The sequence below is a fragment of the Ursus americanus genome, chromosome 2 (assembly GCF_024610735.1).
Source record: "Ursus americanus isolate L20-20 chromosome 2, mUrsAme1.1.p, whole genome shotgun sequence".
In the NCBI taxonomy this organism is placed as follows: Eukaryota; Metazoa; Chordata; class Mammalia; order Carnivora; family Ursidae; genus Ursus; species Ursus americanus.
In genome coordinates, this window is record NC_142128.1 from 15,957,738 (window position 1) to 15,980,481 (window position 22,744).

The 22,744-nt window shown below is 43.3% G+C and overlaps 1 protein-coding gene across 1 annotated transcript in view; it reads right to left on the reverse strand.

The window, feature by feature from the left end:
* Positions 1-4,586: 4,586 nt before the first annotated feature.
* The window catches only part of LOC123784683 (integrin alpha-X), a 48,324-nt gene continuing 30,166 nt past the window's right edge, over positions 4,587-22,744 (reverse strand). The window contains exons 22-31 of the mRNA XM_045786083.2: positions 9,694-9,810; positions 9,525-9,604; positions 9,358-9,441; positions 7,113-7,191; positions 6,895-7,002; positions 6,708-6,791; positions 6,390-6,503; positions 6,148-6,249; positions 5,775-5,885; positions 4,587-5,199 (exon numbers count right to left, since the gene is read on the reverse strand). Of these exons, the coding sequence (XP_045642039.2) occupies positions 5,101-5,199; positions 5,775-5,885; positions 6,148-6,249; positions 6,390-6,503; positions 6,708-6,791; positions 6,895-7,002; positions 7,113-7,191; positions 9,358-9,441; positions 9,525-9,604; positions 9,694-9,810 (978 nt within the window). The 3' untranslated portion in view covers positions 4,587-5,100. The remainder of the gene's footprint in view (positions 5,200-5,774; positions 5,886-6,147; positions 6,250-6,389; positions 6,504-6,707; positions 6,792-6,894; positions 7,003-7,112; positions 7,192-9,357; positions 9,442-9,524; positions 9,605-9,693; positions 9,811-22,744) is intronic.

A 22,744-nucleotide genomic window follows, 5' to 3' on the forward strand; every position in this document is an offset into this window, starting at 1 on the left:
TTCTTCTTTGAATGTTTGGTAGAATTCCCCAGGGAAGCCATCAGGCTCTGGACTCTTGTTTTTTGGGAGGTTTCTGATTACTGCTTCAATCTCGTTATTAGTTATTGGTCTATTCAAGTTGTCAATTTCTTCCTGTTTCAGTCTTCGTAGTTTATAGGTTTCCAGGAATGCATCCATTTTTTCCAGGTTGCTTACTTTATTGGCATATACTTGTTGATAAAAATTTCTAATAATTGTTTCTATTTCCTTGTTGTTAGTCATGATCTCTCCCCTTTCATTCATAATTTTATTAATTTGGGTCCTTTCTTTTTTCTTTTGTATAAGTCTGGCCAGTGGTTTATTGATCTTATTAATTCTTTCAAAGAACCAGCTTCTAGTTTTGTTGATCTGCTCTACTGTGTTTCTGGTTTCTAATCCATTAATCTCTGCTCTAATCTGAATTATTTCTCTTCTAGTGTGTGGCTTAGGCTTTATTTGTTGTTCCTTCTCCAGTTCTTTAAGGTGTAAAGATAGTTTGTGTATTCTGGATCTTTCTACTTTTTTGAGTGAGGCTTGGATGGCTATGTATTTCCCCCTTAGGACTGACTTTGCAGTATTCCATAGGTTTTGGACCAATGTGTTTTCATTCTCATTGGTTTCCATAAATTGTTTAAGTTCATCTTTAATTTCCTGGTTGACCCAAACATTCTTAAGCAGGATGGTCTTTAGCTTTCAAGTATTTGAATTTCTTCCAAATTTCTTCTTGTGATTGAGTTCTAGTTTCAAAGCATTGTGGTCTGAGAATATGCAGGGGATAATCTCAATCTTTTGTTATCAGTTGAGACCTGATTTGGGACCCAGTATGTGGTCTATTCTGGAGAAAGTTCCATGTACATTGGAGAAGGAGTATTCTGTTGTTTTAGGGTGGAATGTCCTGTATATATCCATGAGGTCTATCTGGTCCAATGTGTCATTCAAAGCTCTTGTTTCTTTGTTGATTTTCTGCTTAGATGATCTGTCTGTTGCTGAGAGTGGAGTGTTGAGGTCCCCTACTGTTAATGTATTATTATCAATGTGTCTCTTTATTCTGGTTAACAGTTGGCTTATGTAGTTGGCTGCTCCCCTGTTGGGGGCATAGATATTTATAATTGTTAGATCTTCTTGTTGGATAGGCTCCTTAAGAATGATATAGTGTTCTTCTGTATCTCTTACTACAGTCCTTAGCTTAAAATCTAATTTGTCTGATATGAGAATTGCTACCCCAGCTTTCTTTTGAGTTCTGTTGGCATGAAAAATGGTTCTCCATCCCTTCACTTTCAGTCTGGATATATCTTTAGGTTCAAAATTAGTCTCTTGTGGACAGCATATGGATGGGTCACATCTTTTTATCCAATCTGCAACACTGTTTCATTTTATGGGAGCATTTAGGCCATTCACATTGAGAGTGATTATTGAGAGATACGATTTTCATGTCGTCATGTTGCCTGTGAAGTCCTTGTTTCTATAGATTGTCTCTGTAAATTTCTGTTCTGTATCACTCTTGCAGTCTTTCTCCTTTTATAGAAGCACACTTAATATTTCTTGTAGGGCTGGCTTGGTGGTCACATATTCTTTCAGTTTCTGCCAGTCTTGGAAGCTCTTGATCTCCCCTTCCATTCTGAATGACAGCCTTGCTGGATACAGTATCCTTGGCTGCATGTTCTTCTCGTTCAGTGTTCTGAATATGTCTTGCCAGCCCTTTCTGGCTTGCCAGGTCTCTGTGGACAGGTCTGACGTTATTCTGATGTTTCTCCCTTGGTACGTAAAAAATCTCTTCCCCTTCGCTGCTTTCAAGATTGTTTCCTTTGATCTAAGATTTAGAAATTGTACTATTACATGTCGTGGCATTGGTCTGTTCTCATTCATCTAGGAAGTGTTCCTCTCTGCCTCTTGAACATGAATGCTTGTTTCCTTCTCCAGATTAGGGAAGTTCTCAGCTATGATTTGCTCAAATATCTCTTCTAGACCCCTCTCTTTCTCCACCCTCTCAGGGATCCCGATAATTCTGATATTGAAATGTTTCATTGAGTCAATAATCCTCCTCAGCTTAATTTCTTGAAATTGGATTCATTTTCCCCATGCCACCTCTTTTTCCTTCTTTTCTATCATCTTATCCTCTAACTCACGAATTTGTTCTTCTGCCTCATTTACCCTGGCAGTCAGAGCATCCAGTTTAGACTGCATTTCATTCACAGCATTTTTAAGTTTGGCCTGATTACATCTCATTTCTGCCCTTAGAGATTTTATATTGTCGTTAATATTTTTCTCAAGCCTAGATATCGCCTTGATAATTGTTGCTCTGAAGTCTATTTCTGACATCTTGGTTATATCCATATCTATTAGTTCTGTGGCAGAGGCCACAGTCTCTGATTCTTTCCTTTGTTGAGGGTTCCTTCTCTTAGACATTCTGTTGAGGGGTAGTTGTACAGAGTCCAAATTATTGGCCACAACCCAAGCAAGATGCACATATTTTATAGGGATCTTATGGTTGTTGGCCTCTTGTTCTTCCAGCCTGTCTTCTGGAGGAGGGGCCTGCCATGCTATTACTCAGGCAACCCCATTTGGGCAGAGCTGCCCTGCCCCCTTTGGGGGAGGTGGTGATGGGCTCAGTGAGAAACGGTTTGGGGGGACTTTTGTTCTCTGGAGGTTTTCCCTGGTGGCTTTCTGTGTCTTTTCTGAGAGTCAGAGCAGAAGTGACCGTATCCAAACCTCTGTCTCAGAACAGAGAGATTTGCAGTCTGCTCTTCACTGAGCTCTCCAGGCCACACCCTCTGTGCTGCTAAAAAACTGCAGCATCCTGGGTTGTGCACCCACAGCAGCACTCCCAGCCCTCACTCCCAGGGCTGGGCACATCTCTGCCCTTTGTGCTTCTAACACCGCCAGCCACCCCCAGTTCACATGTGTGCCCCCAAGCTCCAAGTTTCATTCTGGGGGGCTGCCCTAAAGTCCTTTCCCTGCTGCTACCCTACCGGTCTGCGAGTCTGTGCCCAGTTCCCAGTGTGGGAAGCTTTTGCCTCCGTGCAAGATCATGGAGGCTCCCTCCTCCTTCCATTCATGTTCCGATATCTGCCCACAAAATCATAGCTCCCCGCTTCATTTCCCGAGACACACTGATGTAGATATTCTGTTTGTAGAGATGCAGATATAGCTTCTTACATGTCAGGCTGATTTCATGGGTGTTCAGAATGGTCTGATAGATATCCAGCTCAATTCAGGGGACCGGTTGAAATAGGGTCCCCTACTCCCCTACCATCTTCTTTTTTCCAGTTCAAATTTTCTATTGCTTCCTGTTTCACTGTTGGTGGTTTACTTGTTTCTAGGAATTTATCCATTTCCTCCAGATTGCTGATTTTTGTTGCTATGAAATTTTTCATGATATTCTCATAATTGTATTTTTTGGTGTTGGTTTGATCCCTCCTCTTTCATTATTTTATCTATTTGGTTCCTTTCTCTTTTCTTCTTGATATGTCTGGCTAGGTGTTTATCAATTTTATGAATTATTTTCAAAGAACCAGCTCCTGGTTTCATTAATCCATTTTACTGGGGGATTTTTTTGTTTGTTTGTTTCTGTATCGTTTATTTCTGCTCTAATCTTTATTATTTCCCTCCTTCTATTGGCTTCAGTCTTGGTTTGTTGTTCTTTCTCTAGCTACTTTACATGTAAGGTTAGGTTGTGTATTTGAGATATTCCTGCTTCTTGAAGTATTGATATATACTTCCCTCTTAAAGACCAGTTTTGCTATATCCCAAAGGTTTTGGACTGTCATGTTTTCATTATCATTTGTTTCCAATTTTTTATTTCTTCTTTACTTTCCTGGATGACCCATTCATTCTTCATAGAGTGTTCTTTGATTTCTATGTAGTTTTGGTCTTTCCAAATTTTTTCTTGTGGTTGACTTCAAGTTTCATAGCATTGTGATTAGAAAATATGGATGATATGACCTCAATCTTTTCATACTTGTTGAGTCCTGATTTGTGACCCAGCATCCAATCTATTCTGGAGAATGTTCCGTGTGCACTCAAGAAGAATGTGTATTCTGTTGCTTTGAGATGAAATGTCCTGAATATATCTGTTAAGTCCATCTGGTCCAGTGTGTCATTCAAAGCCATTGTTTTCTTATTGATTTTCTGTTTAGATTATCTGTCTATTGTGGTGAGTGGCATGTTAAAGTCCCCTACTATTATTGTATTATAATCAATGAGTTTCTTTATGTTCGTTATTGTTTTATATATTTGGGTGCTCCCATCTTCTTGTTGGGTAGACCCTTTTATTATGATATAGTGCCCTTTTTCATGTCTTCTTAAGAAGACATGATATACATGTCTGATATCTGATATATCAGATACATCTGATATAAGTGTAGCTACTCTGGCTTTGTTTTGATGTCCATTTGCATGACAGGTGTTTCTCCATCCCCTCACTTTCAATCTGCGGATGTCTTTAGGTCTAAAATGAGACTCTTGTAGGCAGTATATATATGAGTCTTGCTTTTTATCCATTCTGACGTACTATGTCTTTTTATTAGAGCATTTAGTTCATTTATATTCAGAGTGATTATTGATAGATATGAATTTAGTGCAATTTTATTGCTTGTTTTCCCATTGTTTCTGGATATTTTCTGTGTTCCTTTCTAATCCTTTGCCCACTCAAAGAGTCTCCTTTCATATTTCTTGCAGGGCTGGTTTATTGGTCACAAATTCCTTTAGTTTTTGTGGCCTGGGAAACTCTTTATTTCTCCTTCTATTTGGAGATCATTGGTGGCAAGTGAAGCAAGAGAGACTGGAGCCTGAGGCTACTGTTCATGTATTTCTAAGGAGAAATCCAAATCAATTCCACCCAGGGGCATGGTCAGGATCCTGTTCTGGGGTTTCCAGTTACAGCTGTGATAAGACAAATGGCCCTTCCCAGGTGAGGCACTTTGTGTGGACACATTGCATCCTCCCAGAGGAAGAAAGCAGCCTGATACTAGCCTCCCTCATGTGCAACATTTCTCCCCCTGCAGGCCTAACTTGGGTGGGAGTAAGAGGGCCAGGAAACCTCTCAGAGGATAACAGGTCCAAGGGACAATAGGAGGTAGTTTCTTATTGGGCAACTTGAGGGCCTGAAGTCCCATCTTCTGGGACAGTCTGTCCACTTGCTTCTGCCATCATTTCTTTATACTGACGTTTGAAGAAGCCAACCTGTGGGGGATGAATGAAAAGAGAATCAGGAAATCCAGTGGAAGAGAGGAAAAGAGATGGCTGGGGAGGGAGATGGATCACGATTTCTGGAACCCCTACTTCGTTCAAGCACTGCGCTAGAATCTTGAGACACACTGGGTCATTAGACTTTACCACGATTGGTGAACTGGGTGGAATCACCTTCAGAATGAGAGATCAAGGCCCAGCATGAATCAGACACTGCCTACAGTCACAGACAGAATCAGTAGCGTGTCAACACCTAACCCAAACTATTGCTTTTATGTGGCAACTTGCCGTGAAGGGAAACACGTATGAGGAAGATGAGAGTACAAAAGACAGGAAGAAGAGAGTGGGAAAGACAGGGAGAGCGATTCAAGGAGGCCTGAGAGTCAGATAGGAAGGCACGGACATGGGGGACAGTTGGGAACCGGTGACGTCATAGGTGGAAAGGGATCTCTCACATGCAGTGACTTAGCAAGAACATGCACCTATAACCAAGCTGAGCTCTTTCTTACATTATAGAAAGAACGGGATCAGATTGCTGGTGGTGTCAATGGCAGGACGGAAACACTCACCTTGTATAGGATGGCCGTAATGAGAGCCAGCAGCAGCAGTCCTCCCACAGAGCTTCCCACAATAATGGGGAGGGGGTTGTAGACCTCATATTTCTCCAGCACCGTCTCTATCTGCATGGAGGTGACCTCATCAGAAAGTACCAGAACTCTTGCTATCCCAGACTCTTTCTAGGTTTAACTTTAGACTCCCTCCCCTCCTTCCCTTTCTCCAAAAAGTGGGATACAGACACACTCATGTGGTTAGGGACAACTCTCCTGCTGATGGACCATCATCCTTCCTCCCTCCAGGCTTCTGAGCCTCCCGCACAGCACCACAGATTTAGCATTAGGGGCCCTCTTACCAGCCTGGCCACTCCTACCACAGAGTCGCTACCTGAGCTCTCAAGAATGCCTCCTGTCCTGGAAGCTGGGAATACACGGACCTGTTGAATGTGACTTCAGCCACACTCACCACCAATACCTTCTTCTGCAATGTCTGCAATACAAAAGGGCAAGAGCTGGGGACTAGCTCCGGGAAAGGTTCAGAGTTCAAATAAAGTCCTGGTTTGAGGGTGGCCACAGACACATTTGGTACCACCTGAATTCAGGGAAAAGACTGCTGTTGGGCCCACACACCTGGCTGACCCAACCAAAACTGAGGTTGCCCTTCAGGATGAAGTCCAGTTCCTCCTGGATGCCAAAGGAGGGGAAGTCACACTGGAACCTCAGACAGTCAGCGATGGAGCAGTTCTAGGAACAGAGAAGTAACATCCGCCAGAGAAAGGTGGTTTTAAAGGTAGAAGACAGCATGAAACTGACTGATACGAGAAGAGTAGCCCCATCTGAATTCAAGAGGGCTGTTCAGCAGACAGCCATCTAAATGTAATACTAATTCTTGAATTAAATTCCTCTCATGTGTGGCTTAAAGTGGAAATGGCCCAGAGCCCTCCTTACCAGCAGAGAATTCTTCTGAATGTGCCTTAGGAAGTCAGACTCTGTGTGCACTATTCTCTCTGAAGAGCACTGAATGGAGGGGTTCTAGGAAAAGATACAGCAGGCATCTCAATGGGGCCATCAGGGATTCATGAGGGACACAGAGAACTCAGGTCAAGGGCATGAGCTGTGCACAGCCCTGCAGTACCTGGGGATGGAAGACCTCTAACTCTGTCCACACAGGTACCCCATTCAGCTCCACAGGCACAGAGAAGATGATGCTGATCGGCAGGTCCCTTTGTCCCAGGTTGTTCACCTGCACAGAGGGCATTGAGGGCAAAGACCATGCCAAAACCCATTTTCCTCCCTAATTGCTGGCTCCCAGCCCCCTGCCACAGCCCCTGCTCTTAAGTCAGCATCATTTACCCGGTATCTATGCTGAGCCTGGCTGCTTTTCTTCTGGTCTGAGGCTGAGAAGTTGAGATACTTGGTGGACTGTTCATGGCTGGTGAGAGAAGAGGCATAGATGGATTCTAAGTTCCACGGGGGTCGCCTAAAGAGGTTCTGGCTAGCAGCATGACAGGATAGGTAGTCAGTGGGGCCTTGGGGTGGCCCTCAATGAAGTCTATGGCTGATGTTGGATAATGGGAGTGTTTATGGAGCAGGGCTAGGCTTCAAGCTGAGTGCAAGGTTCTTGCAGAAGCTCCCAACAGAGAAAGCTGCCCAGGGGCTTGGGCAGGACTACAGTGAAAGGGACCCAGAGCTATGCCATTGACTCCCTGGGGAGCAGGGGCCAGGCCATCCCTCTCTGTGACTTAGTTTCCCTTTCTGGCTTTCACAGGCCCAGAGGATACTGGATATGCATATGCGACACAGCAGAGTTTTGGAGAGACTCAGGTTGATGCTGTTGACAAATGTCTACTGATCACGACCCCCGTGTGGCCTCCCACAGGCTTTCTCTCCTCTCCTGTTTCCTTGGCTTTTCTGGGACTGGGGCTTAGAGGTGAAGGAAGGTCTATGAGTAGACTGTTGGCTGGATCTCAGCGTAACAATTCCTCCTAAGGCCCTCCCAGGCCCATGTGTGGAGACCCAGTGCCCAGCCTGACCCCTTGAACAGGTGGGTGGTCTCACCTCTGCCTCTTCCTGCTCCACTTCTTAAGTACCTGTCCTTTGCCTGCACAGTCCTAATTCTAGACCACTTCTACTCTGAACTCTCATCTCTCCTCTGTGAGGAACTCCCCCAAAATGCCCCAGCCTCATCCCATGGGCCTCTCTAAATGTCCCCACCCACAGAGTCAAATCAGCAGAACGCAGCTGAACTGTAGGGCCACATACACTTAGAGGTAGCGTGGCCTTGCTATGGGTCCCCAGTGCACACTTGAGCAAGCAAGCTCAGGGCATGCACCGGGCTGGCCCGCTGAGAGCTCCTGGTGTGGAGGTGTGAATTAGAGTGTGAACCTGGGAAGGAAGAGGATGTCCAATGAGTCACAAGGGCAGAACTAGTACAGGGGAATGAACCAGACTAAGCCACAGGGGCTTGTACGTCATGAGAGCACACATTGCACAAGGGCAGGTCCTTACGTCTGGTTTGATTATACATAATAGAGGCTCAATAAACTTTTGTTGAATGTCCAATGAATTTACAGAAAGCAAGTCTAGCCCTGCGCTTAGAACATAGCAGCGGCTAGGAAGGTATTTATTGAAGGAAAGTGTATGCTCAAATAGATGATTGGACTCCTGAATTTTAAACACCTCCTCTATTATCCCTCCTGGAGCAGAATTAAGGTCTTTTTCCTTTATATAGCCTTTCCCTGACACTCGGCCCCTGCGGCAAGCAGCTCAATTCTCCCCATACCTCTCAAAGGGGACTGGGAAAAGGAGGAACAGCAGCTCTAAAAGCCCTACAGGGTGTCAATCTGTTCCTTGCAATGAAGAATTGTCTCACACCAACGCCAAATGCCGAGGGCTCCTTTGAGAGTCACAGGCTAAGCTCAATGCTCTGGACTCTTCAACATTCAGCTGAGGCTCCCCTGAAGGCGTCTCTAGCTGCTCTTGGAAACTCATAATAGCCTCAGGGTGCAGAACCACAGAGAGCTCCTTGACGAGATTCTGCCTTGGATCAGGGGAACCTCACTCCCCCACAAAGCTGTAAGAACCTCAAGACAGGAAAATGTCTCACATTTCTCAGGAAACCCAGGACAATCTTGGTGCTTTTAAGAAGGACTTCTAAGAACTGTAACCTCAGGGCGGCCGAGTGGCTCAGGCAGTTAAGCATCTGCCTTCGGCTTGGGTCATGATCCCAGGGTCCTGGGATTGAGCCCCGCATTGGGCTCTGTGCTCAGTGAGGAGCCTGCTTCTCCCTCTCCCTCTACTTACGCTCTGCCTACTTGTGCTCTCTCTCTCTCTGTGTGTGTCAAAGGAATAAATAAAATCTTTAAAAAAGAAGAACAGTAACCTCTATTAAATGTATGATGTAATGGTAATAGTATCACAATTATTATCGTAGCTAGCCCCACAATAAACACTATACTTGATTAGTAAGTGCTAGCAGTATCATCTACCAATAGAAAGGGTGGTGATAAAACCCGAATATCCCAGGGGTTCAACTGCTGCAGGGGCTGAAACCCTTCCCTAGGCCCATCAGAGTGATGGAGGGGTCATGGTATGGTACCTGCTGATTACAGTGTAGATGGCATATTTCACCATGAGCTCCAACTGAAAGGTGCTCTTGTTGGTCCTGGGAGTGTTATTTTCACTGCAGAAAGAGGAAGAGCCTAGTTGGCAAGGACCCCAGAGGAGGAGTCTGGGGGCAAGGAGGTCTCAGTACCCCCAGCTCACCTGCTCACATTAGCCGTCAGAAGCAGCCGGTCTCCCAGCATGGCCTTGGGGGAGACATCAAAGGTGACCAGGAAGGTGATCTAAGGAAGAGGCAGTCATGAGGGAGGTCACCAAGGAGTGAGATAGGGTGAGGGCAGGAGAGCGGGGGGTGGGCAGACCCGAGGCTGACCTGGTTACCCCCCTGGAGGATGAGATGGTTGATGCTACAGCGGGTGCTCTGAATGCTCTGGCCCTGGGCTGGGGCGCCATCACAGGTCAGGCGTGGGGAGTGTGGCTGCAGCTGGTTCTAGGCAGGGACAGGTGGCAAAAAGGCAGGTAAGTATTTGTTCATGTTCCGAAGAGACACCATGAAGTAGTGACAGTTACCTGGTTCTACCTTAAGATTATGTTTCTAAAAAAATTCTCAGACACTAAAAAAATAAAATAAAAATCCTTAGACACTATGTAGTCCAACGTCATCCTAATAGAAATGCCAGATTTATTAGAGTTTACCCCCTTTTTATTTACTCTTCTTTTTAAAAAAGCTTTTTGTCATGGAAATTTTGAAACATACTCAAAAGTAGAGACAGACTAGATAAGTCAACCCCCTCATGTTTCCATCACTCGATTGAAATTACCAACATTTTTCTACTCTTATTTTATTCCGTTCTTTGCCACTTTTTTTCTGAAAAATTTAAAGCACATTCTGAATATCACCTCATTTTATACAGAAATACTTCAATGCATGCCACCAACTGATAAGGGTATTTTTTGTATTTTTTTAAAAATTTTTCATTTAAATCCAACTTAGTTAACATATACTGTATTATTAGTTTCAGGGATAGAATTTAGTGATTCATCAATTGCATATAACTAACCCAGTGCTCATTACATCAAGTTCCCTCCTTAATGCCAGTCACCCAATTACCCCATCCCCCCCACCTACCTCCCCTCTAGCAACGCTCAGTTTGTTTCCTAGAGTGAAGAGTCTCTCATGATTTTTCTCCCTCTCTGTTTTCATCTTATTTTGTTTTTCCTTCCCTTCCCTTATTTTGTTCATTAGTTTTATTTCTTAAATTCCACCTATGAGTGAGATCATATGGTATTTGTCTTCCTCTGACTTATTTCACTTAGCATAATACACTCTAGCTCCATCCACATCATTGTGTATGGCAAGATTTCATTCTTTTTGATGGCTGAGTAATATTCCATTATAGATATACCACATCTTCTTTATCCATTCATCTGTCACTGGACATCTGGGCTCTTCCTATATTTTAGCATTATGGACATCACTGCTATAAACATTTGGGTGCATGTGCCCCTTCAGATCACTGTTTGTATCCTTTGGATAAATACCCAATAGTGAAATTGCTGGGTCATAGGGTAGCTCTATTTTTAACTTCTTCAGGAGCCTCCATACTGTTTTCCAGAGTGGCTGCACTAGTCTGTTTTCCCACCAACAGCGTAAGAGGGGATCCCCTTTCTCCACATCCTCACCAACATCTATTGTTTCCTGTCTTGTTACTTTTAGCCATTCTGACTGGTGTGAAGTGGTATCTCATTGTGGTTTTGATTTGTAGTTCCCTGATGCAAGTGATGTGGAGTGTTTTTTCAAGTGTCTATCGGCCATGTGTAGGTCTTCTTTGGGGAAATGTCTGTTCATGTCTTCTGTCCATTTCTTGACTGCATTTTTTGTTCCTTGGGTGTTGAGTTTGATAAGTTCTTTATAGATTTTGGATACTAACCCTTTATCTGATAAATCATTTACAAATATCTTCTCCCATTCCATAGGTTGCCTTTTAGTTTTGCTGACAAGTGTATTTTTTTAAAAACATACATATTTAACTTTATGACATCGTCATAAGGGGTGCATGGGTGGCTCAGCTGGTTGAGCGTTTGACTCTTGTTTTCCACTCAGGTTGTGACCTCAGGGTCCTGGAATCGAGCCCCAAGCTGGGCTCCACATTCAGTGGGGAGTCTGCTTGAGGATTTCTCTCCCTCTGCCCCTCCCCCCACTCATGCTTGCTCTCTCTCTAAAATAAATAAATAAATCTTTAAAAAAATAAATAAAATCTATGAAATAAATATTTAAAAAGGCTTGATTTTATAAAACGTTAAAAAAAATTTTAAGAGTTCTGTATCACAGGAATTTAAACAGTGGCAATATATATATAGCTTTGTAGGTTCAAGTTATAAAAATTAAAATCAAATAATCAGAAATGTTTTCAATATAGAAAATATACAAATGAAATAAATAGCAAAAGGACCTAATAGGAGCAATATTTCATTACTTATAGGTTATCATTAGATAATTTTAGGATCTAGACGAAGTCTCTGAATATTCAGACTTCTTCTGCTGTATTTTATATTTAAATATCTCCCTACCTATAATCTGAGTCAAGGTACTTGACCAAAAGTTCTGATTTAAGAAGGCATTTAGCTTTATAGCAAAAGTTTTCCATCTACTGTTACCACCTCCAAAGAAACTGACATAACAATGCTAATGTAATCTGCTAGTTCCCTTTTGAGCAATGTGCAGTAATTTACGTCAACCCTGTATAAAGTCATACAGGTACCAAAAAATGGAACAATTATGCACAATTCAATGGAAGTATAATGTTAAGCTTTCCCCATCTAAAAATTAACCAATGAAACAAAATGTATCAACTATAGTTGACTTGGTTTCAGGAAAAGCACATCTGAGAATTAAAAGTACATCATGTCCTTATCTCATCCTGTCATTGACAGGAATTTTGTAGGCCACCATCCTATTTACTCTGTGGATGGTAGTGATGAGGGAACAGAAGGCAAGCTGAGAACAAAGCAGAAACTGACAGCCTGCAAACAACACCCCCCACGCCCCCACCATGGGATGTACGTGACATTCCTCAGGCACTCCTGGCTGCCCTAAAGCTAAGGAAAGGAAAACAAAGTTAACTCAGAGATCACAATCCTGCAAGACCTGAGTGTCCCTCAGTTTACACATGTCCTAGTGATTTACAAGGAAGCAGCTTTCTTATCAATAGCCTAACTTCCAGAGACCCATAATTCAGTTTCCTGAAGCCTAACATGACCATCCCCTCCGTAAAATTGAGGGAGGCTGAGGCGGAAGGAAATGTAAATAAAATGGAATTTCTTTTAAACCTGAAGCCCATTGACAAGGACTTGTGATGGGAGGAATGTAACATTCCTCCGGGAGACTCCCAACTGTCTTCACGTTAGTGCCTCATTAGAGTGAGGGACAGCCTTGGTTTGACCATAACCAGATATCCAGTATGCTGCGAGTCTTCTTTAACATTAGAAAGTACTTTCTTGAATCCTCCCTTTTTCCTTACCTCCCCCAACCCCATGGTATATAATCAGTCACCCCTCACAACACTGGGCAGCAAAAACAGCTCTTTCTGCCCACGGGTCGTGTCTCCATGCTTTAATAAACCACCAATTTTGTACCGAAGGCACCTCAAGAATTCTTTCTTGGTGGTCGGCTCCGGACCCCACCCCACTGAACCTCACCTATATCCCCGACCTCATCAGTCGAAGTAAATGAACGAAGACAGACTTTCTCAGAATTGGTAATAAGCTGTGGTCCCGACCCTTCCCATTTTGCAGGTACAATCAAATCTTTGTCTTTAAAAATCAGTAGATCAAAGGAACAAGAAACTTCCCAAAGTGACAAATGTCACCACAGCTGTCATCTGTCTGATCCCTGAATGGATTTCATCTTGGATAGCTTTCTGAGACTTCTCTCTGGGTGTGATGAGGGAACAGAAGGCAAGCTGAGGACAAAGCAGAATCTGACACCCCACAACCACCCCCCCCAGAAGGGACAGATGTGACATTCTTCAGGCACTCCTGGCTGCCCTAAAGCTAAGGAAAGGAAAACAAATAGTTAACTTAGAGCTCACAATCCTGCAAGACTTGAGTCTCCCTCAGTTTACACATGTCTTAGCAGACCTACAAGAACAAAGCATTTCTATCAGTAACGCAGCTTCCAGAAGGGAATGTAGATACAATTAAATGTCCTTACAACCTGCAGCCCATTGACAGATACTGGAAGCAGGCAGAGTATAACGTTCCTCCAGGAAGCTCCCAACTATCTTCATGTGAATGCCTTGCTAGAGGGAAAAATAACCTTAACTTGACAACCCTGGCCTCTGGTATCCTGTGAACCTTCTTTAACATATGAAAGGACTTTCTCAACTTCCCTTTTTCCTTACCTCCCCCAATCATCAGCCACCCCTCACAACCCCGGTACAGCAGCTCTTTCTGCCCAACGGTCCTGTCCACATGCTTTAATAAATCACCATTTTGCACCAAAGATGTCTCAGTTCTTTCTTGGTCGTCAGCTCTGGACTCCATCCCACTGAACCTCACCTATATTCCAAAACCACATCACTAGTACATTCCTTCATACATAAGTCAAAACATGCTCCCATTGGGAACAGTACTAGCCTAAGAGGGACATAGGAGATCAACCAACCAAATGAAAGTATAAAGGTAGTTTAGATGTTGGGTCAAATAAAAATATATATTTTTGAGACAATTGAGGAAATCAGATTATGGTCTAAATACCAAGGAATCATTCACTTTATTGAATACGATGTAAGATGTCCCCACTGTCCAGAACTATAGAGTGAAATAGGGAGGAGTGCAATGACATGATATCTGGGTTTGTTTTAAAATACTTCAGCAAAGTGGAAAAAACTCAGATGAAATAAATGTGGTAAAATGTTGATAATTGTTGAATCGGGATGATAAGTTTTGGGGAGGCTTGTTGAACTACTTTCTATTTTTATAAATGTTTAACATTTCATAATAGGAGGGGAGAGGCAAGATGGCGGAAGAGTAGGGGACCCTATTTCAACTGGTCCCCCGAATCTAGCTGGATATCTACCAAACCATTCTGAACACCCACGAAATCAGCTGAGATGTAAAGATATATGTCTGGATCTCTACAAGCAGAAAATCTCCCACTGTCATGAGGTATTGATGTGGGAAAACAAAGGCAGAAGAAAAATTATTACATTTCCTTACTACCTACAGCCCATTGACAAGTCCTTGAAACAGGCATGGTGACATTCCTCTAGGAACTCCGCTGTCTTGATGCTGATACTTCATTAGGGGCAAAAGGCAGTCCTAGCCTGACACCCCCCCCCAACCAGTATCCTGTAAGTCTACTTCACATATAAAAATTCCTTTGAAAACTTCCTTTATCTCTAACCGCCCCCCCACCCAAGTTACACGTTGGCAATCATCCCCCAAGCATATGGCCCACCAATACACATCTGAAGGGTCTCATGACTCAGGTTTTATTAGACAGTAATAAATGACCTTTTCCCAACAACAGCTAGCCCCCTCAAGGTTCTGGAAACCTTGCTTCTAAAATTCCTTAGAGACTTGCGCTATCCCTAACCCCCTCCCAACTTGAGAGTATATAATGGGCCACTCCTCATGACCCCGGTGCAGCAGCTCTTTCTGCCCACGCATCCTGTCCCCGTGCTTTAAATAAACCACCATTTTGCACCAAAAACGTCTCAAGAATTCTTTCTTGGTCATCGGCTCGGGCTCCACCCCACCTCACCTCACCTACATCCCACAGCCTCAACAGTATGAAGGGCGGAGCCGTGATGCTGCGGGCAGATATCAGAAGATGAACAGCAGGGGGAGGAGCCACCAGAAGCCGGCGCTGGGAAGGTGCTGTAACACCAGAGCACAAAAGTGTCCGGGGCTGGGAACCCCACGTAGACTTGCAGACCAGCAGCAGCAGGGAAAAGGCTTTTGCAGCCCCAGGCAGGATCCAGATGCTGCAGGTGTGCACGCATGCAAACCTGGGAGGCTTGAGGTTCCAGAAGCACAAAGGGCAGAGACACCCCCGGCCCAGGGATCGACCTCTGGGAGAGTCGCTCTGGGGCGCACCGCGGCAGAAGGCTGTGGTTTTTAGCAGTGCGGACAGAAGTGGAGACAGTGTGTCCTGCAAGGCTGAGTGAAGAGAGGACCACGATTTCTCTGCTCTGGGTCAGAGGTTTGGGTGCAGTCATTTCTGCTCTGACTCCCGAAAGAGACTCAGAAAGCCCCCAGAAAACAAAAGCTCAAAAAACCAATTTCCATGGAGCCCCCCCCCCCCCACCGGGGGCAGGGAACTCTGCTGAGACAGGTTTGCATGAGAAACAGCACAGCATGCCCCTCCCCCAGAAGAAGGCCGGGAGAACAAGAGGATGACAACCCTAGGGTCCCTATAAAACGGGTACATCTTGCTTGTCTTGTGGTTAATACTTTGGACTCTGTACGTTCCCTCAATCACCCCCCATCAGAACACGACAAGGATGCCCACTCAAGCCACTATTGTTCAACATAGTACTAGAAGTCCTAGCATCAGCAATCAGGCAACAAAAAGAAATTAAACATATTCAAATCAGCAAAGAAAAAGTCAAGCTCTCTCTCTCTGCAGATAACATGATACTTTATGTGGAAAACCCAAAAGACGCAACCCCCAAATTACTAGAACTCATAGAGCAATTCAATAATGTGGCAGGATACAAAATCAATGCTCAGAAATCAGGTGCTTTTCTACTGTAGAAAGAGAAATTAGGGAATTAATTCCATTTATAATAGCACCAAAAACCTTGGAATAAACCTACCCAAAAAGGTAAAGTATCTATACTCTAGAAACTACAGAACACTTATGAAAGAAATTGAGGAAGACACAAAAAGATGGAAAAACATTCCGTGATCATGGATTGGAAGAATAAACATCGTTAAAATGTCTATGCTGCCCAGAGCCATCTACACGTTCTATGTCATTCCTATTAAAATACCATTGGCATTTTTCAAAGAGCTGGAACAAACAATCCTAAAATTTGTATGGAACCAGAAAAGACCCTGAATCACCAAGGAAACGTTGAAAAAGAAAAACAAAGCTGGGGGCATCACATTGCCTGATTTCATGCTATATTACAAAGCTGTGATCACCAAGACAGCAGAGTATTGACACAAAAACAGACACATAGATCAATAGAACAAAATAGAGAGCCCAGATATGGACCCTCAACTCTATGGTCGACTAATCTTTGACAAAGCAGGAAAAAACATCCAATGGAAAAAAAGACAGTCTCTTCAATAAATGGTGCTGGGAAAGTTAGACAGCTATATACAGAAGAATGAAACTCGACCATTCTCTTACACCATACACAAAGATAAACTCAAAATGGATGAAAGACCTCAATGTGAGATGAGAATCCGTCAAAATCCTAGAATAGAACATAAGCAGTAACTTCTTCAACAGAGCAACTTCTTTCAAGACACGTCTCCAAAGACAAAGAAAACAAAAGCAAAAATGAACTTTTGGGACTTCATCAAGGTAAAAAGCTTCTGCACAGCAAAGGAAACAGTCAACAAAACTAAGAGGCAACCCACGAAATGGGAGAAGATATTTGCAAATGTCTTATCAGATAAAGGGCTGGTATCCAAGATCTATAAAGAACTTCTTAAACTCAACACCCAACAAACAAATAATCAAGTCAAAAAATGAGTAGAAGACATGAACAGACACTTCTCCAAAGAAGACATGCTAATGGCTAACAGACATGAGAAAATGTTCAACATCATTAGCCATCAGGGAAATTCAAATCAAAACCACATTGAGATACCACCTAACACCAGTTAGAATGCAAAAATTAACGAGACAGGGAACAACAATTGTTGTCGAGGATGTGGAGAAAGGGGAACCCTCTTACATTGTTGGTGGGAATGCAAGCCAATTTGCAAAACAGTATGGAGGTTCCTCAAAAAGTTAAAAATAGAGCTACCTATGACCCAGCAATTGCACTACTGGGTTTTTACCCCAAAGATACAGATGTAGTGAAAAGAAGGGCCACATGCACCCCAATATTCATAGCAGCATTGTCCACAAGAGCCAAACTGTGGAAGGAACCGAGATGCCCTTCAACAGACAAATGGATAAAGAAGATGTGGTCCATATATACAATGGAATATTACTCAGCCATCAGAAAGGATGAATACCCACCATTTGCATGGATGGAACTGGAGGAGATTATGTTAAGTGAAAGAAGTCAAGCAGAGAAAGACAATTATCACATGGTTTCACTCATATCTGGAACATAAGGAATAGCACGGAGCACATTAGGAGAAGTAAGGGAAAACTGAAGGGGGGGAACAGGGGGGAAACCATGAGAGACTATGGACTCTGGGAAACAATCTGAGGGTTTCAGGGGGGAGGTGGGAGGGGGGATGGTTTAGCCTGGTGATGGGTATTAAGGAGGGCACGTGTTGTAACGAGCACTGGGTGTTATACGCAAACAATGAATCATGGAACACTATATCAAAAATTAATGATGTATGGTGACTAACATAAAATACTAAAATTAATTAATTAATTAAAATAAAACCCAGACAAGGATGTAAACAGATGCTAAAAAAAGAGAGAAAAAGTTCATAATAAAATATTTGTTAAACAATCTGTTTCTCTTTGACTCCCTATTGTCCTAGCTCTATCTTCTAGAACAGGGATTGCCAAATGACAGCTCACCAACATTTTTATAAATAAATTTTTATTGGAGGACTGCTATGCTCATTCATACACATATTGTCAATGGCTGCTTTCACTCTACAACAGCAGAGTTGAGTAGATGTGACAGGCACCATGTGGCCCACAAAGCTGACCCGTCTAGTTCTTCATAGAAAGAAGGAAAACCAGTAACCAAAGGGTTAGCAGGACTAATAAGTGCAACTGCAAATTTTTACCCAAATTTGCTTGTTCTCCAATGCAGCCTGCTACCATGTTTCTGTAGATAACTGTCTTGCCCGACACCATAACAAAATAGTTGATTTAGTGGTTTTTTTCAGAGACTCAAGGCCTCATCAAGAAACTAGCCAGAACTGATCAGGACCACTGACTGTCTCTTTGACCACGTGCAAATGCACAACAGATGAACTTTTGACATAGAAGGGCTTAAAACTCTCCCCTTGGATCATGCTAAGGATGCCATTTCTGGTCATAGATCGCCTTACAGCATATGCAGAAGCCCCTCGCAGGGCAGGTAACAAAATAACTTCAACCCTCCCCTACTTATTAACTGCCTTTATCTGATTCTGAAATCATGTAGTTTCTCTCCCCTATAACCAGACCCCTTTTTTTATTTGCCTTTAAATATCCCTGAGTCTCCCTTTCCTTACTCAATGTCTCAATGATTGGCTTTGCTGCATGTTGGGGATATGGACTTGTATTTGGTTACAAATACGACAAGCCAGCCAGGAGCTCTTTGCTCCACTCTCCAGCCAGTAACGGGAGTTTGGTGATGAGTCCAAACAGCTGCCTAGGCTCTTTTGTCCTAGGGACAATCCCTGGGGTACCACCCCAAGTTGGCACCACTGACCTTCCATGTTTAATTTAACTCTTGTGGCAAGGAAACCGCTTTTAGTTTGGACAGACACCTTTTGGTGAGTACTTCGTGTGTGATAGCATGTGACTTATTTCTTCCTCCTGTTCAGTTGCCTCCAACAAGGGGGGTTTGGTTGGGCTTCTAAGCCTCCTTTTCTTGCTTAATTAAGAAAAGTTTGACTAGGGGCACCTGGGTGGCTCAGTTGTTAAGCGTCTGCCTTTGGCTCAGGTCGTGGTCCCGGGGTCCTGGGATCGAGCCCCGCATCAGGCTCCCCGCTCAGCGGGAAGCCTGCTTCTCCCTCTCCCACTCCCCCTGCTTGTGTTCCCTCTCTCGCTGTGTCTCTCTCTCTGTTCAACAAATAAATAAAATAAAATAAAATAAAATAAAATAAAATAAAATAAAATAGAAAGAAAGAAAGAAAGAAAGAAAGAAAGAAAGAAAGAAAGAAGAAAGAAAGAAAGAAAAGGTTGACTAGAAAACCAGTTTGTTCAGTCAGTGAAGCCCCAACTTTTAGGGAGGAACTAATGCTCACAGAAGTATTCTGGCCTTCATATGGTATGTTTGTTGCTGCAGCTTTTAGTATCTTTGCATAAAATTGACCATGTTCTTATTAGAAAATGGGAAATGATTGGGGCGCCTGGGTGGCGCAGTCGTTAAGCGTCTGCCTTCGGCTCAGGGCGTGATCCTGGCGTTATGGGATCAAGCCCCACATCAGGCTCCTCCGTTATGAGCCTGCTTCTTCCTCTCCCACGCCCCCTGCTTGTGTTCCCTCTCTCGCTGGCTGTCTCTATCTCTTCAAATAAATAAAAAATAAAATCTTAAAAAAAAAAAAAGAAAATGGGAAATGACAATTCAACTCTTGCATGCAGCTCTTTGGGCTCTATTCTTCAAAATTGGGTAAGATTTAGTTATGAAACTATGACAAAAATTATTTTTTGCAACACTGCTGGGCCACAATATTCATGAGACTCTGGAGAAAAATGGCCAATTAGTGGATTCATAAATTATAATACCATCTTACAATCAGACTTTTGTAAAGGGAAGGTAAATGGGATGAAATACCTTACGTTTAGTCTTTTGTATCTAAATAAGCTGGCTCAGAAAGATGTAAAATTTTACTCCAACAGCACAGTGACACGAAAAACCTGTGTTGCCTGATTCTAGCTGGAGGAAAGAGGATGATACATTGATTACCGAATTGAACCCCCAAGGGGCTGCCGGAGTGGCTACCCCTCCCCAGCAGCCCCATTCCAACAACTTGAGCCACAAAGGGACCCAAAACAGTTTCCCCTTCTCATACCCAACAGGGAGGACTCAATTTAGTCAGGGAGTCGCTCATTCCTGAGGAAGGCAGTATCTATTAAGCCAAGTTCCAATTGGATGCTTAGATGCTGGAGGACCACTTGCAGGAATGATTTGGGTGTACTCTCCATTTTCTACCTCAGATATGTTCACATAGAAAAACAATATGCTTACTTATAGACATGACCCCAAGAGGATGGAAAGTTTGTTCTCATCTACTTTTGCCAACCACAACCCCACTTGGGCAGATACACAAAATCTGTTAAATACTCTCCTCACTTCCAAGAAATGCTGCATGCTGCCAGAAAAGTCTAGAGAAGAAGCTAATCAGCTGCAGGGTGAAATCCCCAATAACGCCTTAAGAGCTGATGCCGTGATGGCCATTGCTACCGCAGATCCCAACTGAAATGTCAACACTGGAGACGGAGGTTAGCTTGAATACTATCAGGATTGTATTTGAGTTGGATTAAGAAAAGGGGTCCCAGGGGCGCCTGGGTGGCATAGCGGTTAAGCGCCTGCCTTCGGCTCAGGGCGTGATCCCGGCGTTCCGGGATCAAGCCCCACATCAGGCTCCTCCATTATGAGCCTGCTTCTTCTTCTCCCACTCCCCCTGCTTGTGTTCCCTCTCTCGCTGGCTGTCTCTATCTCTGTCAAATAAATAAATAAAATCTTTAAAAAAAAAAAAAAAAGAAAGAAAAGGGGTCCCAAAGCAAAGGAGTTTAAATAAAAGTCAAGAAGTTCAGCAAAAACTGAATGAGAACACTTCAGAATTTCTTGAATTTTTGACACACATCAGAAATACACTGATATTGATCCTGAGGCACCAGAAAAAATTTTAATGATCAATATGGGGAGAGGAAGAGTAAAGACGATGGAGGAGTAGGGGAACTGTAAGCTTGCTTCATCCCGCAAACACAGCTAGATAATTATCGAATTATTCTGAACACCCAAGAAATCAGTCTGAGGTCTGCGAGAACAAAACTGCAAATCTACAAGGAGAAAAGCAATCCCCTTCTGGAAGGTAGGAGGCGCAGAGAGTTGATTTGGGGGAGATAACTGTAGGAGGGGAGATAGCCCTTCTTACAGAGTCTACCACAAAGGATTATAAGTAGCAGAGCACAAAATTGGAAATTTTCAAAGTCTGCCACCACCAAGGTTGTGTCTGGCTTAAAGGTGCTCAGGTGGGGAAGCAGGGTGGAAAGCCAGAAGTGGACAGCATGGTCTGAGGATCCCCTGGGTTACAAGAAGAACGGGTGGTGCCAATGTGCTGCCCTCTTCCCAGGCACAGGAGCGGGGACTCTGGCTGAGGACAGCGAGCGTGGGTGTTAGCTCTCTGCTCTGCCTTGCCATAAACTCCGAAGCACTGCAAAATCATGCAACCACTCTCCTGACAGGGGCCAGCAAAGGGCAAAAGTGCGAGACTCTTCCCCAGAGGATCAATGCTGGTCCACGCAACAGGTATCCCTAAAATTTGGAGTTTTGAAACCCACTAGCAGGCCTGAGATAAAACAGCTTGGACACAGAATGAAAGCAAGGATCTGATGGAAGCTGGGGTCACAGAGGAGTGATTTGCTCTTCTGTGAGGGACTCCTGAAGAGGGAGCATAAATTCTCAGCACTAGGGCTAGAAAGCTGGGCGCAGCCGTTTTCACCCCTCCTATCAGCCCTGAAAGCCTTGAGGGAGCAAAAACAGTGCCACCTAGTGGTATCTGGAGCCCCTTACAGCAAGCCCCACCCCTGTGCCCTGGAGACACATTTCCACTAGGGCAAGACAACCTGAAAATCAGCACAACAGGCCACTCCCACAGAAGACCAGCACAAACAACTCCTTTCACACAAAGTTTACTAATCATAGAGGGCTGCGAAGTTTCAGGTCTAGGGGAAATAGGATCTAGCTTCCTTTTTACTTTATTTTTTAAAATTCCTTTCCTTATTTTTTTATTATTCTTTTAATTTTAATTTTTTAATTTAATTTTTTAAAATTTTGGATCTAGCTTCTTTTAACAAGCAGACCAAAACACACCCAGAATCTTGTTTTGTTCTGTTTTTCTTTCCTAGTCTTTTCTTTTCTGGACAAAATGAGAAGACAGAGAAATTCACCCCAAAGAAAGAACAGGAAGTAGAACTCTAGGCAAGGGGTTTAATCAATTCAGATATAAGTAAGATGTCTGAACTAGAATTTAAAACAACAATTTTAAGGATACTAGCTGGGCTTGAAAAAAGCACAGAAGACACTAGAAAATCCCCTACTGAGGAGATAAAAGAACTCAAATCTAGTCAGGCTGAAATTAAAAATGCTATAACCGAGATGCAAACCCAAATGGATGCCATTAAAACAAGGATGGACAAAGCAGAGGAATGACTCAGTGATGTAGAAGACAGAATTATGACAAATAATGAAGCTGAAAACAAGAGGGAAAGAAAGGCAATGGATCACAATAGTAGACTTAGGGAACCCAGTGACCTATTAAAATGTAATAACAGTTTTATCACAGGAGTCCCAGAAGATGAAGTGAGAGAAAAGGGGGCAGAAATTTCA